The sequence below is a fragment of the Nipponia nippon genome, unplaced genomic scaffold (genome assembly GCF_047370975.1).
Source record: "Nipponia nippon isolate SJK-2023a ecotype South Korea unplaced genomic scaffold, ASM4737097v1 scaffold_2, whole genome shotgun sequence".
NCBI lineage: Eukaryota > Metazoa > Chordata > Aves > Pelecaniformes > Threskiornithidae > Nipponia > Nipponia nippon.
This window is the reverse complement of record NW_028262336.1, coordinates 100,573,665-100,590,717: the sequence shown is the minus strand read 5'-3', so window position 1 is coordinate 100,590,717 and position 17,053 is coordinate 100,573,665. Positions and strand designations below refer to the sequence as shown.

Genomic DNA, 17,053 nt, shown 5'->3' with positions numbered 1-17,053 from the left:
AAGGTAAAAAAAAACCTCTGTGAGATGTTTGACTTAATTTTAAAAGTAATTTTGAAAAAATAAAGATTTGGAAGTTCATTTAATAAAACGCTACAATTAGAATTCAGAAAGCATCATACAGGATGCCAGTGTTCTTTAAAGGCTATTGGTTTTAAAACTCATTGTTCTTAAGAGGTTTGTTGCTTTAGAGATAGCGTACATACAAATAAATTAACTGTGCACAAAATTCCTACCCCTCGGCGCCCCTTCCTGATTTCTTTTTCATTTTACTGTAGTGGAGTAACTGTGTAGACTATTTTACCTAGACATACTTCTTATTTCTATGCAATTCTTCCTCACTTTCTTTTTTTGTGGTCTTACATAAGCTTTGTGAAAGCTGCTAAGCATTCAGAAAGCGAGAGCTGCTAGTGAAGAGAAATTCAAAACATGCTACCACCCCATATGCTCAGCCTGTCAAATTTACTTGAAATTACTTTAAAGTCAGACAAATATTAACATGAAGAATACTTTCAAAACTACGTTATTCCAGCTGTTCCCAAATTATGATTCATATGCCAGAGAAGATCTACAGGGACATTCCAAGACGGCGTGCATCGCCACGAAAAATTTGGAAAGCTGATAGCGATTCAGAACAGCTACAGACCCCTACTTGTGCTCTATTTACACATGCAGTTTTTGTATTTATTTTCTATCAGAATTAGCAAGCATCACCCAGGCTCTCCTGTGACTTCAAGTATTTGCTGGTAAACTTTTGCTTTCCTTATTCTCAATGAAAAGGCAGGCTAGAAAAACTTTGTGGGTTTTGCTTTATGCTTATGCTTGGAGAATCCTAGTGAAAAAGCTCCGCGAAGCTCAGCTGATCCAAGACCGATTTCAATGGCAGAGATGTGTACACTTCACTGATAACACAGACCTGGAGTAAGCAGCAATTAAGATACACAATTCATTCCTTTTTGTAGGAATAGTACAATGAGACAGGACTCCATGGACTACTGTAATTGTTTCATCACTCAGCTTTAACTGGAACCTCAGCCTTTTCAAGGAAGAATTGTAGTATACATAATTTCAGGGACTTATAATAATATCTTATTATTATTAAATTTTATTTATTTATTTTATATATGTATAATATATATAACCCTATTAAAAAAATCTGCCAGTCTTTTCAGGTAATCATCCATTATTAAAGTATTGGCAGATTATAAAGCACCTCAGAACAGACTCAAATAGAGAACACCAACCTTCAATGTAAAAAAACCCCATCTTATAAAGCTTAAAAAAATATATATTTATATACACAGGAAGTAACAGAAGTTAAAAGAATACCCAAATTGTATAGAAAGAAATATTACTGAGTAGTTACAAAGCCACACAGTCAAAACATTCTGGGCCTGTACTATGGACATTTGTAATAAGGATGCCAGTCTCATACTGGACACATAAAACAAATCCATAAACTCACTTTAACAATACTCATTAAAATAACTGTCTTTTAATCAAAACTCACCTTTTGCCAGCAAAAAAGTAATCCAGTAATTTTTTAGGACTAATACAGAACTGAGTTCAGCAGAAATCCTAGAGAGACACAAAAATAAAGTCTTTGCATTAACAGCTCTGTAATAAGTTAAACTACAGTTTCTGAAAACATGCTTCAGTCTATGGAACAATTTAAGACAACATGCAACACTTCCCATACAGTTAAGTTTATTAATAATCTCATTCCATTCCCTATGTAATTATGACTACACATTTGAAAAAATTAAGTCTCTGTAAAGCCATTTAAGAATCAGGAAATATCTGTATCATCCTTGGAAAAGAAAGTGAATGTGGATAATTCACTTAACTGTTACGAGCTGTTTTCTGTCTTGTGCCTTTGACTAATGCCCTATTTTCCAGTCACAGCATGAACGCAAGCTCATTTGGGAGTTGCTAAGGCATCTTTTCATCCATTCATTTGTTGCTATGATTAGGAAGCTCACTCTCCAAATGTTCGTTTCCACCATGCCGAGACACCCGCCATTGGGTGGCGATCCTTCATGGAGGAAGTGATCAAATATATATATCACTTCTGTGGCTTTCATCATCTCTCACTGAAATTCAAAGTCCCCACTAAATCTAAATTAAACACATGACATACTATGACTTAGGTCAAACTTAATGGCTTAAAAAACAAAATGCTGACACATTTTACATCTTATCTTGACAAACACAATTTAGGAAATTCAAACTTACTCACTACTAGGTTGTTCCAGATAAATAAGGCCACAAGTCCTAGAAAACAAAAATAAATTCGTATTTTTAAACACTTCCCTGAAAGAAAACTGTGTAATATCTTTTACTTTAATGTAGTAAAAAAATACACCAGTTCACAAAACATTATTCTAACTTAAAAAAAATGCTGACTCTTGGAGAACAGATTAACAACAGACCAACTAAAGCCCTGCCAGAGCTGAAATAATGCTGTTGCTTGCATGCTTATGTCAAAGCTTGCACAGCAGAACAATTTTAATTTGGTATAATTAAATTTGTTATTGTTTTCTCCCAAAAAGACAGGGTTTGTATGTACATTGTTACTCAGTGGCTTGTAAAACACAGCAAAGTATATGTTACAGCTGCACAGAACACTCGATAAAAGGGTATTTTAAAACCTTTACTCTTTCTGCAGCGTTACCGCAAGCCTTGCGGTATAACATTTCTTTTCTTCTTAATTATTCTAGGTACATGTCATTTCAAGAAATAAATTCAGTTTATTCAGAAAGAAAACAGGGGAAAAACACAAATTTCAAATCCTTCTGTTTGAAAAAATTGTTACTGCAATTCAAGTTTTGAAAAAGTAAGCAAGCGAAGAAGAGTTAGAGGAGGGACAAAAACCAAAACATGCCCATGTAAACCTGCAATGACACTTTTATAGCCCAGAAAAAGACTTGCAATGGGTAAAATCAAATTATTTACAACTTTCATAGAACTTTATAGCTTTAAGGCAACTATAAACGTTACAAAAATGTTGTGATATACACATTATCCAAGCTAATCGTAAGTGCAATTGATTGGACTTTGAAAAGACAAATAAAACTTATATCACATTTGTACCTTGATTCTATTAAACTACCAAGGGGTGACCTGCTACCCCTTTCAAGGGTCATTTAAGGGATATTTGAGAGCCTTTTGTGGTTTGGGAGGCAAAACATTACAGTGGCTCAAACTCCTGTAGGTGAAAAATACCATAGCACTCTGAAGCAACGGCATCAAGTAATGCGAGCATCACGGATTGATGCTTCAATGTTTAATAACATGGAACGGTTTTCTCCTGGTATATGCTATAAAGAATTTCACAGATTGATTAAAAATTGCCTCAGACGATATCAGATCTTGCCAACAGGTATCTGTGCTAGCCCACATTAGCCTGTAAAAGGATCTAAAACCTTTATCGTCTCTGTCTTCATGTTAGAGTGTGGCAACTTACCACGTTGGAGCAACAGTAACTCAAGAAAAGCATTCATTTGAGAATCTGCTGATTTTCAAGTTACACACAGAAAGCTCTTAGCACTCTGCCCTAAGCACATTCAATTAATTCTGTACAAAGAGAATGTCCCTCGATTTTCATTGTATGGTCAGCTAAACCACTTGGGAGGATTCACCTTGATTACAAGTGAGAACTGCTAATAGAGCAGGCTCTACAAGGCCCCTAGATGCTGGAACAAACAGCCTTCAGTTCCAGATGTGGGAGAGAGATACTATCTTATTTGTGCTTTTTTAATTTCCAGAACTCCTTAGAAAGAAACTCTTGGATCAGGATTTGGGGAGGGCTGGGCAGGTAGAAATGGAAAGTCCCTTAAATAAAAAAATATTAGAGGGTAAACCAATCCTTATATTTGTAAAAAGCTTAACAAAGGGGCTAGCAACCACTTGTCATGCTGCTCCTACTATTGTTTGTACTGTAACAAGGGGATTGTTTAACAAAGCATTGTAATAGTTACGGAGTAAAATGTAAAACGTGTTTATTCAATGTGTGTAAACAGTTCCGTGTCACTGTTCTGTAAATACTAGCGCACAGAGTTTAAATGGGCTCTTCTAATACACAGTTTGAAAAATCTAAATACTTAAATGTTGACAGCTATAAAGAATTCATAATTTCAAAATGAAAAACGTATACTACCTTTCAAACTTGTGGTATAGTGCAAGTAATACATCATATTTATTTTTCAGCCTTGATACAGTGCTATCAACTTTAGTGCTTACGGTATCCATGTTAACATCCACCTCTTTCAGAAACTGAAAAAATGTGCATACACTGAAAAAAGGGAAAAGAAAATGCCAGATTATCATAACTGAGAATGACCATTATGCAAAAGCTCTTTAAAAACCACACCAAAACCCACTGCCTTACTTCACTAGACTCCAGCATATTCTTACTACAGCTAGCAGTGACTGAGAACCTTGCTTTGGAAAACACTACTTGCTTACCTTGAGCCCCATATACCACCTTTACATTTTCCAGATGTAGGAAAACTGTTCAACTAGATAGCACAGGCCTCTCGCGATATGGGCTCTACTACAGAAAGAGAATTTTCTTTGCTGGCACAGATATTATCTTTGGAAGTTAGGATTTGCTAACTAGACACATCTTTCTTCCTTGCTCTGCCAGTAAAACCACAAATATCCAACACAGACATCTCAACTCTTCTGTTCTAGCTAAAAGTTCTACTTCAGAAATGTCCTTACTACTCTAAGAACATGAACCTTGGCTCCATCCATGCTAAAGAGAGACCTAGAAATGAAAACTGAGATGAATGCATTGAATTATACGGAATTCCAAGTCTTTCAACAGGCACTGGGAGCAAGGACAGCCCCACTCTTTGGAAATACTGTTACACAGGGGACCAAAGTTTTCCCTACTCATCCATATAATATTATGGCAATCAAGAAAGCATTTTGTTGTTTTGTTCATAACCAAAATGAGCTGATTAATAACAATTAAGGAGGAGGAAGCTATCAAATATATTCAACTATTTCAACTATATCAAATATATTTTGATCGTTTATCAGAATATAAGATTCTGAAAGATTTTTTTCATCTTTGTCAGATTAGAAAACAGAATATAAAAACAGTCAGAAGTTCATTTGGGAATTCTTTTACTGTGGAATGAAAAATCTTTCCAATATACCTGTGTGGTTCTAAAGGATAAGATGACTGGTAGAAACCTCTGCCAGACTGACCTTATAGCTGACAAAAAGCCCAGGGCTAACAAACAATTGAGTATTGCTAAAATAAAGATCAGCAGAGTAATAGCTTACTCTTTGAAACCCCAAGGGAAAAAGTCTCTTTCAGTTTGCAGCACAAGTTGGTCTGTACTCAGGTGGAACATGCTGAACGCTGCTGCACAAATGCAATTACATTTCATCCACGCAGTTCCAATTCAGTCAAGACTGAACAGATTAAGTCGAAACATACGACCTGACCGCTGCTCTGGGAGACAATGCGAGGTAGGAGTGGCACAGAGAAGTCTAATCGTAACTGATGACTTCCAAGAAAAGCATATTTAAGCCCAAGCCTGGGGTTACCACCATGACGTGCCCAGCGTTCTGCCCTAGAGCATCCGAAGGCTCTGCTCCTGCACATGCTTTCGATGCACGGCACAGTTATTAGGCAGACAGCACTGGAATCCTTTCCTTAGGTAAATCTAACACAAGGGTATGCCTATTGCTCTTGCCACCTAAATTTACCTTAAAAACAGATATTGTCCTATAATCACTAAGTTCATACTACAGAAATTAATACCCAATATGACAGTAACAATCCCCTAGCAAAAAGCACACACAAAAGTACAAAATTTAGACTGGCATTAAAATGTTTGAAGAAGAGTAGCACGCTGGCAAACTATTTGAAGAGTAACATTTTTTTCCACTTCTTGACTGAACCTAAGCCTAATGTTGGAAAAAAGGTTTTACAGAAAATCTTGATACAGGGAAAGACAGGAAAATATTTAAAATGTAATTTACACCAAGTTAAATTGATGAAGACTTTAGATTGAGCAAGAAGAAGAATAAGCTGTGTGATACAATCAAAGCCAATCACAGTTGAATCAAACAAGTATCATTGCTCCCACAACTAAAATATGACAGCAAGACTCCTAGTTTACCGAAATATTCAAAATTCCCACAAGTAACCTTCACTTTAAAATGAACTAGCCTGATACGCACAAAGATTCACAATGCTTTAAAAACATTCTCTTTATAAAAACGTTAACTAGTTAGTTGTTGAAATCTAAATTCACACTGAAATTCACTTACCTTATGCTTATGCTTTTCAGAAGCTCTGTGAAAGTGAATGTCATTTCATCCAAATCAATTGCTACAATAAAGATACAGACTCCCCATGTTTCTTTTTTCTTTTTGTTATAAGCCTTTTAGAAAAAGAGAAAACAGAAACAGGTTTTATTTTTATTATGCAATAAAAGTGGGTAGTATATGGAAAGCATTAATTTGTCCAAACTAGATTAGAAATGGTAAAACAAAACACCCTCAAGCAAACATTTGACTATGATAGCCAATTATTTGATAACTGAAAACTGTTACAAGTTTTACATTACAGATGAAAGACCAAGCACTTCAACTCTTATTCCTAGAGTACATGATCAATTTTACCCATACAACTCAGCAAAGCTTCAAAATAGAAGCTTTGGTTCCACGGAACGTTTATGCAAAGCAGAAACCTTGGGGTTTGTCTTTTTTTTTTTTTCTAAAGTTACTATATTTGACCATAACAAGACACTGACGGTTAAGGAATCAGGAGAGAAGCCATAAGAAAGAAATATAAAGTCATTAAAACAACAGGCGATAAATACTCATGAACTTTATTCTCCAGCTAGGTCTCAACCACTTATCACAGCTGAGCCACAAACCCATCTCTTTGTTTAGTAAAGTATGATAACAACAGACACCTTCACGCATTTTCCGACCATACATCTACACTTAAGGTCTGTCTTCTACTGCTTAGAAGTAAGGTATGAGCTGTAACCGATCATCCTTCACCGAAGAAGAACTATCCTGCAATGACAGACATGCCCTCCACATGGAGTTCACTCTTGATGGTTCACAAGCTAGCCACTCAGCGCCAGCCAGGCATCAGTTACAATTCCAGTACCCTTCCACCAAAACAGCATCCCCACAGAAAACCTCTAAAGAAGGATGTTTTGCAGAAGCATGGAAAAAAAAAAAAACCCCAAGCAGGTATACCACAGGTTTTGGAAACAAAGCTATTTTGAAAACAGAACTAGGTGCAGCCCTGCAAGACTCCTAAAACAGCAAACCTGTAAAACACTCTTTGGACATTTGGCATCCTCGTAAATAAATGTCCAGCACCACCCAGGCCCTCAGCCGCCTCAGCAAAGGAGGAGAGTTTGAACATGTCTCTCAGCAGCTCTAGGTTGGATGTGACATCTATGAAACAGACCCTCGGGAGCAAGTGAGCTGAATTACCGAACTCCTGCTCTTCTACGCTGCTTAGTTTTAGCCCACTCCCTGGCCTACTTTTTTAATCCTTTGCCTGATCACTCCACCTAGCTGGCTCCCAGACAACACCAATGCCAACCACAGGGGCCAGTTCATTCTAGAAAATACTCCCAAAAGGCAACAGGAATAAGACCGCACCGGACCTGGCTCCCTCCTCTTATGTGGTCTTCCAAAACTACCCCAAAAGGCTCTGCATCCTCAGCACCTGCTTCTGCCCTCGCTTACTCAGCAGCGTAACCATGACAAATAGCATGCAGTGCCCATAAATGATACAACAACAACTTCACTAACACTGCCAACATTACTTTTTTTTTTTTTTTTTTTTAATAATTGGTCTGCTTCTTTCTTGGGACCAGTGTTTATACATCCATGAAGACAGGCTGGGTCCTCCTCCAAAGAATGAGAAGTTTCATTGGCTTGTGCAATTGATAAGAGTTATAGGACAGGCTTGAATGCTAAATTAACCAGCCACCTTCAACAACGTGGTAACTGTCCATTACTTAAGTTATTACTTTCTTCCTGCATTCCCATGTGAGCAGTTCTATGAATCATGACACCTTGTAGAACAGAAAATTATTTTGAATGAAGCAATTAACAGACTGAGATGCATTTGATGATACATAAAGGAACGGATATTAATATCAAATAATCACTCTCTCTTTGTTTATTGGAAACCCTCACTTTTTAGATATTTTATGTACCATCGTATACCAGCAGCAACCTAAAGATGAGGCAAAAAAATTGCTCTTGAGGGGGTTTTACACAGAAGAAAGACTTTCCTAAGAGATGTGCTCCCACCATCTCAGCCATTCTCAACAATCCTTTGCTGACAGGTACAACAAGCTACTAGGCACATAAGAACAAAAAGTGTCCTGTAGGATGGGGATGTCTATTTTCCTGCATTAATGTGTCTGTGATGCATTGTAAAAAAACTCTTTTAAGATTAAGGCTAGCTAGTGACCTACCAAGAAGAAGGATGACTACTCACTTACTGAGGACACCACTGCCACTGGAGTGAGTTGACCTTGTTTAATAAAGAAGTTGCCCTCACTTCATGCTCCTGCAAACTCAGACCATGACATTGTTCTGTAAACACAACATCTCATAGGGCAGGAGGACTGAGTGCTAGGAAGTGGTAAAATTGTTCCTAGTTTGCTGCCTATCCAAACAAGCCTAGCTCTCCTAGGTGGCTTAGCTCTGCCCTGGGAGGATGAATGCTTGACAGCTATAGCAATGGTTTATTTGGTAAGAGTGAGATCTGGTTTTGCAAAAACAATCTTTAAACTCCTTATCCAATATGGTTTGGGGTAATAACTCATTTATTTCTACCATTAAACAAGAGCCTCAGAGGCAGCCTGTCAATCCACTAGATTCAAACCATTACGGTGAATCAAACTCTAATATCAGGACTACCCCCTTATCCACTCCTGGTGTTACAGGATGCTTTGGGCACCTTTTCCTCAACCAGATGGATGTTGGATGACTGCTGGCCTAACAAAAAACATTACACAGAGCCCAGGATAAATTAATAGATTATGATTGTTTCCTAGTAGCAAAGAAAAAGTGAGCAGCTCTTGAGTGTGCCTGCCTCTTAACATCAGCTGCGTGAGGGAGGAGAGGAAAATATGCAGGAACACCGGACTGGGCCTATCCCACCAGCTACTGATGGCTGAAACACCCAAAGACACAGGTAAATGGCAGTTTCCTCAGAAAATAAGACTATCTGCCCATACCCACGCATGAAGATTTTAGTGATTTTAATACATAAAATATAAACTTCATGGGGTAGGAGAAGGGGAGAAGAGATTAGGAGAGGTCTTCCTGGCAAGTCAGACCCCTGAGTATTCTCTTCCTCATATCCCTTCCCTCCCAAAGCTCACAGACATTTTTCAAGTCCTTTCCTATACAAATGAGTTAAAGCTGACTGCAGAACAAAAATGCAGCAGCATCACTCCATTCAACAATTTTGCCAGTGTCATAACTCCAGGGGGGCCAATCCTACGATACAAACTAACAGTTTCTTTACAGCCAAAGCCAGATGATTCATCCCAGATGGATTTGAGGGCATGGGAATGGATGCAAGACAAATTCACAGCCAGAAATTCATTTCTGAGGGTTTTCTTCTTGACCACAGTCTGACTCTAGATCTTTGTTGATACAGCACCACTACAGAAAACAGGCAGGACAACAGCTCAACATTTGTCCTTGGCTGTCCGTTCCAATAAGGTGACTTCCAGTGACCTTATTTCAACTCATCATGAATCAAAGCCTACCAATCACTACCTCTAAGATTATTTAGCACCTAGTAGTCTCCATGGATTTCTTTCTTTTTTTTATTTAGGATTCTGGGGAAGCAATGCTATAACTTCAAGCAATGTAGGTCAGTTCTGTTGAATCAATATAGTTTTCTGTAGGAAAAGATCTAAAACTCTTACAAACTCTTTCAAAATATTTATTTCTCATTCTGGACTTACTATTACTACTATTTAATCCATTTTTAGCAAATCATTAGTTTGCCTAAATCTAGTGAAAACAACCTGGAGGAGTGTTGTGGTTTAATCCCAGTCGGGAACTAAGCACCACACAGCTGCTTGCTCACCCTCCTCCCCACCCCGCAGCGGGATGGCAGAGAGAACTGGGGGGGGGGGGGGGGAGTAAAACCCATGGGTTGAGATAAAGACAGTTTAATAGGACAGCAGAGGAAGAGAAAATAATAATAAATAATAATAATAGAATACACAAAATAAGTGATGCACAATGCAATCACTCACCACCTGGTGACCGATGCCCAGCCCGTCCCAGAGCAGCGATCGCTGCCCCCCGGCCAACTCCCCCAGTTTACATACTGAGCATGACTGATCATATGGTATGGAATGGCCCTTTGGCCAGTCTGGGTCAGCTGTCCTGGCTGTGCCCCCTCCCAGCTTCTTGTGCACCTGGCAGAGCATGGGAAGCTGAAAAGTCCTTGACCAGTGTGAGCACTACTTAACAACAACTCAAACATCAGCGTGTTATCGACATGATTCTCATACTAAATTCAAAACATAGCACTATACCAGCTACTAGGAAGAAAATTAACTCTATCCCAGCTGAAACCAGGAAAAGGAGTCATAGGCTTAAAATGCTCATCAAACTGAACCGTTGTGAAATGAGATTCTTGCCTCTCTTCTTTCCAGATATTGTTGCAAGGTGTTAAAGGCACTAACAGAAATAACTTCTGTTCTCTACCTCAAGAGGTTCTCCAGTGCTAAACCAGTCACAAGAAGGAGATGGTCACAGGAAGTCCCAGTTCTAGTTTGCAGTTAGAGGTGTTCATTATTCTGCCAACACTGATAACAGTTTTGATGACAGCCTACAAAAGTGATCCAGGAATAGACACTTCAAATGATGTTGTGTAAAGGAAGGTCAAGAGAAATGTACATGAGAAATATGCAAACACAGATGGGTATTTGAATCAAATGGCATATAGGATGTCATACTGTAAATACCAAAAACCCATTTTTTGAAGGGGAATATGTGGAACTTGTCGGCTTATTAAACCTCAGCCACTGCATCCTAATCAATATAGAGAACTAGCTAGATGGTACAAGAAACATTCACAGATATGATTACAGGGGGGGAAGATGGCAGGGAAAAAGAACCAAGAAGCATTCACAATAGAAAACTGATCGGAATTAAGACTTGTAGGAAAAATTTCCTAGAAAAAAAAATCTCTGAAGGTGAATAATGTACTCACTGACTGAATATAAGAAGTTCTGTGTAAAGACAGTTAGATGTTCATTTTTCAGCAATAACAGTTTTAAATTTTCTATTGAGCATGGTCTGGAATGGAGGATTACTATTAGTTCTCAACAGATTAAATCAAACTCAAAGATAATACTAGCTAAAAGGAATGGAAGTCAATGGAAAGTATTAAACCGATGAGAATAGTTCTTCTATGAGAAACTTCTATATGAAAACTTCCCATTATGCTTTTCTTGCATGTAGAGACACTGGAGGGGACGTCAATCTTTCCCCAGGATGGGCAGAAGATGAATAAAAAAGGAAACTGTATGCCAGTTAGCTGTGCTTTTAAAGTGCAAGGGCACACCACATACATGCAATGCATCTGCTACTAAGATACTGAATATCACCAGCAAGAGGCCAAGGTGATGGTTTATGTTTGCTTCAGGATTTTCAGTAGCTCTGTTTTTTGTTTAATAACAGAGGATCCTAAAATATCTATAATTTTGCTCCTCCATCCAAAGCTTCAGTGGATTCAGGTTCAGTTTAGCTGCAGTTCTATAAATAAGACACAAAGCTCTAGACAGAAAAGACTTTATCAGCTCATCCTCACGTGTTTTATGCTTTTGCCAAAACCAAGAAGTCTCTGCATGTCTTTTAACATGAAGATGAGGTGGTGTACCAACTACAATGTTTTCTTTTTCATAAGAAACTACAACCAAAAGAAACTGATTTAATTTAGATGTGAAATTTTATGGATTGGGAACATTTGACCTGCTGATCACTAACTTTTTGGTCTATATAAAGCAACCTTGCTATATTTAAGAACTCATTATTTCATTCCTCCACTTCGGCTACAGTTCATTTTTTAAGTTTTCTTCACTAAGAGCATAGTTCAGCTCTCATGTGAATCAAGTGCTCTGCAGCATCTGCATACCAGTATAAGTCACCAGTTGGAGAGAATTTCAAAACATACGATGAGCAATTAGAAGCAAGGAAAGATGACAGAAACTTTTTCAGATGCTAGAGACTTTCGGGGGGGGGGGGGGGGGGGATAAGGCAGCAATAATACACTCTCATATCCATGGGGTACAGAATAATTGCCATTGGTTTGGAATTATAACACAGAAGCAGATTAGTGTAGTACTTGGGGAAAAAATGCATGGGCAAACAAAGTTAAACAAGGAAAGACTAACTATGCAGTCTGCAGATCTTTTCATCATCAGAATTTTTTATAGCAGGTTAGACAGACACTTGATAAAAATGACTCAGGAAGTCATGAGTCTGAACAGCTGAGCAGCAGCAGAACAGCAGGCCACATTTCCCAAACAGTGCTATGAACAGCAAACAAAAAATGAAGCTCCTACCCACGTACCACATACTATGGCAAGTTGGGCTGATGAGGTTGAAGCACACCAGACCCTATGCCTCAAGGTCATTGGCAGACTCCAATTTCTATCGGTTTCCTAAACCACTTCAATTTTTCTTTGCAGAAGTTTGGTTCCAGTTTAGTCACCGTGTCATGTTTCTCACATTGGTTCTTTTCAGTATATTAAGCAACAATTCACTCAAGTTTCTTTTTCCTGCTTACATCACCCAATATTCTCCTTCAGATTCTCATTTTGTTGTTCTTTACCAAAACAAACAGTAGCAGAACATAACAAACGCACTGAACTTCTTCCCAGCAGTATTAATATGGCTTCCTGGACCTCTCCTAGTCTTTCTTACACCAACAATCACATGCTGCTCACCAAAGTATATTAGTAATTCCACTAAATCTATTTACTCCATCTAGAGTTTACAGACACTATTGACTCATAATACAGATTTCAGGACAGTTACAAAAAATTAAGAGTACAAGAGAAGCAAGCATTAGAGCCAATTTTTAAGCCAGCGGCTGTTGGTGTGTAAGAGTTTTGAAATTAAGACAGTAAAAACTACAACTCTAAAACAAACATTTTGTTTACCTAGGTAGCTTGGTTTGGTAAACAAGAGAAATGATAGAAAGAACAAAAGGGTTTGTATAACACTAATGAAAAAGCTCTTATTTATATATACACTTCCATGTTTACAATAAACTTGTGCAGGAGGTCACCAGATATAAAAAATTTAAAAATAAAACCTCTTTCTAGTACTGCATCAGGTACCTTCCTTCACACCCTATACCAAGAGCGCTGATTCAGTATGACATTTCTGCAATCAGCATGCGGGCTTTTGTCTCGGAGATTTCAAATTACGATTATATTGTAAAAAAGTGTAATTAAACTCTGACTGTCACAGAGGAAAACTTTACCACCATATTTAACAGACAGTTGTAGTGGTTTGAACAATCTCTCTCTGCAGATCTAGAAGTCAGCCTCAATTTTCCAGAAAGATCACATAACCATCTTTCTCCTGTCACCTTCCTCCTCCTCCACACCTCTCATGGGGGTTCAGCTGTTTCAAGGATTCAAGGCCTAGCTGTGATAGGGTACAGCTGTATATCCTTGACTCACACTGCTGCAGAAACAGGTAAGTTGAGAGCACTGTAAGAAAAGCTGCAGTGCAGAGCTATGCAAGATACGAAAGGTGAAATTTGAGAGAAGTAGGATCACTAGTAGCTCAAAGATTCAAAACAAAAAATATCCGTGCGGAAAGGTGTGACACCCCGAGGGGAAAAAAAAGCAACGAATCAGCCAGTTTTGGTGGTGCCAGTGGCTTCAGTGGATAATGGCACAGAGGATTCATCCCAGGGAGCAGCCGATCCCAACCTTTCTCCTCCTGACTGATGCCTGCCTGGCCAGCAAAGACTCTTAGGTGTCTTAGGGAAGCGCAGGCACGTTTAGGCTGATACATCACTACATCCTAGCAATCTTTTGTGTGCACATGCCAAAAATAATTGCTTTATACTTTTAAGCTGCATATACCTTGTTTGCAGTCTCTTTGCACGTGATTACATGTACCCTAAGTGACCCAAAAAAGACAGTACTAATCAATGTTTTTACTTTAACTCAGTATATATTCACTGAGCAAGGATACAGCAGGTGTTCAGACTAGGTCCAAGGCCACATTTGCACCCTGAATCTCTGACAGTTACCACAGTACCATATGTCTGGGCCACACCGCTTCCTAGTTAGCACTACAAGTCCCCTCCACATCCTCAGAGGCTTGGCAGGCACAATTCTGAGAACAACCACAAAGAACAAGGCCAGTGTGCCAGCAAAAGTAAGGTTTCAGGTCTTTATGCTCTGTAAATGGCTTGAGAGTAGGATCATTAGATGCTACCTCTATTTCCATCAGCAGTCTAATGATTTAACCTTCCTCAAGTCGAACCAACTGCAGGGTTAAACAGAAGTGTTCTAGTAGGTATGTGTCTCAGCTGGTGTCCTGCTATTTCCCTTTTTGCTTTCCCTTTTGCTGTTCCAGTCCAGAACTGAACAGGTTAGCACTGAACTACATTGATTAAAACATACACAGATGGTGCTTGCAGGACAAACCCTGGGACAGCACCTCCAACACACTACCTTTACCACAGGGGAGAAAGGAGTGGGCACTTAAATACAGCCTCCTCCTGAGTCCCTGGCAACCCGAACCAGAGAGTCACCCTGAGAAGCCCTGCTCCCCATGATAACAGCTTGACTTGGAAAGAAAAGCAGCAATCAGCCAGGCTGTTAATTTGCTTGACTTCACACTCAAATGAAGCCTGCGCTGGTCCCAGCTAGAAGTAGCAACTCCAGTGCCTGCCAGGTCCCCAGGGAGGCACATGCTTGCCAGCTTCCTCACTTCAACACCTTGCTGACAGATCAGAAAGTTTGAGGGAATGGCCTTGGATTGAACCACATTGTAATGTAGACTTTTTCCTACCCATTGAAAGGCTCTTAGCATAGGCCTTAATTGCACTTTAATTGCAAGGCAATAAATATTAGGTATATGTCATACTGAAGAGCTAGTCATTGCCTTCTTCTGAATAGGTAAAGGAAGTCATCTTCAGATGCTGAAAAGAGGGGCTGCAAGTGCCCTGTGTCATATCTGGCCACTGCTGAGTAATGATTAGTGAAAAGAAAATTCTACCTGTAAGTGAAATTTGCAGAATTATACTCAAACCCGCCTTGTTATTTTTCACTCAATAGACCTGACTACTCCTGTTTCAGTTCATAGAGAGGAGCTCGACTAGACTTTAAGTAAATGTTGCCTGGGAACATCCATGACCAGAAATTCTCTGTTACTGAATGGGCTGTACACAGTCTCTCTCCCATGCCGTTACTGAATTGCGTTGCCGAAACTCAAATGCATCAAGAGCTGGTATACCCATACTGTGGTTTAAAAACCACAGACAACAAGGTATTATTATTATTAGTGACAGCATAGCTGTGGCAGCTCAGCTCAAGTGGCAGAAGAATAAGCAGAAGTAGCAACAAACACATGGATGCTAGCCCACACGGTGGGAATAATACCCCAGCTAAGTATTTTAAATCTAATTCAAGTCTGTATAACAAAACTTCCATCATGATTTAATTGTATTGTAGCTGTTCTCGGAGTCAGCTTGTCGAGACAGCAGTAATACACTGAGAAGGGGAAAAAAAATCAGGAAAGGGTATAACATTTTAATCTGTTTACACATGCCCAATGACTAACTTGGAACGGAAATACTTCAACAATAAGCACAGAGATTAACATTATGCAGTAGAAAAAAAAAAAAAAAAAAAAAAGAGTTTAACATACAAACATCCCTTTCTCCACAGTAGTCTTCTCCAGACCCTTTCTGCAGCCTCTTAAAAAAGGATGCAGCGGGAAGAAATACACAAAAACACACGATGTGCTGACCTGTATAAAGCTGACTCAGACATATTTGAAATACCTTGCAGTTTGAAGAATTAGCTGATCACACGGTGTTGTTTTCTACTGTCATTTATTAGTAATCTAAAAGAATTCTTGAGTCCATACCTTTATTGAAAAACATTAACAAAAAAGGGAGATATATAGAAACCAGTTATATAGACACGCACACGGCAACATCCAACCTCACTTGGAAAAAACAAAGTCATACCGCACAAGCCTTGGCTGCAAGGCACTTGGCCCCCAGTCCAGCAAAGTTAACAGTTTAATGTTTCAACTCGGGCCCAGGGCAGACACCGCAACAGAGCTTTGAGTTACAAGCAGCAGGTACTCACTAGAGCTCCGTCCACTGCCGACAAGCCCTCGTACGTCTTCCACGCCTTCTCCCTCACGCTCTCCGTCACCTTCAGAGCATCACAGAGCACAACGAAGTCAGCTTCGCCGATTTCGAGCCTAGGGAAAGCAAAAGCCGTCAGCAGCGGGGGCTCCGCGCGCCTCACCGGCTGCACGCCGGACCCAGCGCCGGGAGGGAACGCCACTTGCGGAGGGGCGCCCCGGGCTGACCCCGCCCCACACCGCGGGAAGGGGCGCAGCCCGCACCCCCGGGTCCGCCACCTCCGGCCGCGGGGCAGCCCGACCGCCTCCCCAGCCCCGCCGCGGCGCGGCGGGGCGGCTCCCGGCCCCCGCAGGACGGTCCCGGCCCAGGCGGCGCTTACCGGGGGGCGGCGGGCGGCGCCGAGCCGCTGTCGGGGCTGGCACGCTGGCTCCTGGCGGCGGCGCCCGCCCTGCGGGGGGGCTTGGGCGGCATGGCGGCCCGCGCGCGGGCGGCCGTTGGGCCCCGCCGTTCGAGCGCCCGCCGCGGGCGGCAGTAACGACGGGCCGCCGGCTAACGCTCCCCTGCCCCCTCAAACCGCGGGAAAACTGCGTCACCACCAGCCGCTCTTCCGTCACTTCCGGGCCGGCTGCCGCTCCCCCACCCCACCCGCCGGCGAGGAGCGGCGAC

The 17,053-nt window shown here is 40.4% G+C and overlaps 2 protein-coding genes across 6 annotated transcripts in view; one reads left to right on the top strand and one right to left on the bottom strand.

Annotated features, from left to right (window-relative positions):
- LPAR6 (lysophosphatidic acid receptor 6) overlaps nt 1–13,650 on the top strand; it is a 45,055-nt gene extending 31,405 nt beyond the window's left edge. Inside the window, exon 4 of one of the 2 annotated variants that reach the window (XM_087756150.1) lies at nt 13,579–13,650. The gene's annotated coding sequence lies outside the window, so the exon portion shown is untranslated. The remainder of the gene's footprint in view (nt 1–13,578) is intronic. The other variant, XM_087756148.1, reaches the window with a different exon arrangement.
- Nucleotides 1–17,004, bottom strand: part of RB1 (RB transcriptional corepressor 1) — a 75,218-nt gene extending 58,214 nt beyond the window's left edge. For 3 of the 4 annotated variants that reach the window (XM_087756145.1, XM_087756144.1, XM_087756146.1), the window contains exons 1-6: nt 16,767–17,004; nt 16,386–16,503; nt 6,292–6,404; nt 4,157–4,291; nt 2,233–2,271; nt 1,508–1,575 (exon numbers count right to left, since the gene is read on the bottom strand). In XM_087756145.1, coding sequence (XP_087612271.1) covers nt 1,508–1,575; nt 2,233–2,271; nt 4,157–4,291; nt 6,292–6,404; nt 16,386–16,503; nt 16,767–16,858 — 565 coding nt within the window. In that variant the 5' untranslated portion in view covers nt 16,859–17,004. The remainder of the gene's footprint in view (nt 1–1,507; nt 1,576–2,232; nt 2,272–4,156; nt 4,292–6,291; nt 6,405–16,385; nt 16,504–16,766) is intronic. The other variant, XM_087756147.1, reaches the window with a different exon arrangement.
- Between the last annotated feature and the right edge of the window lie 49 nt (nt 17,005–17,053).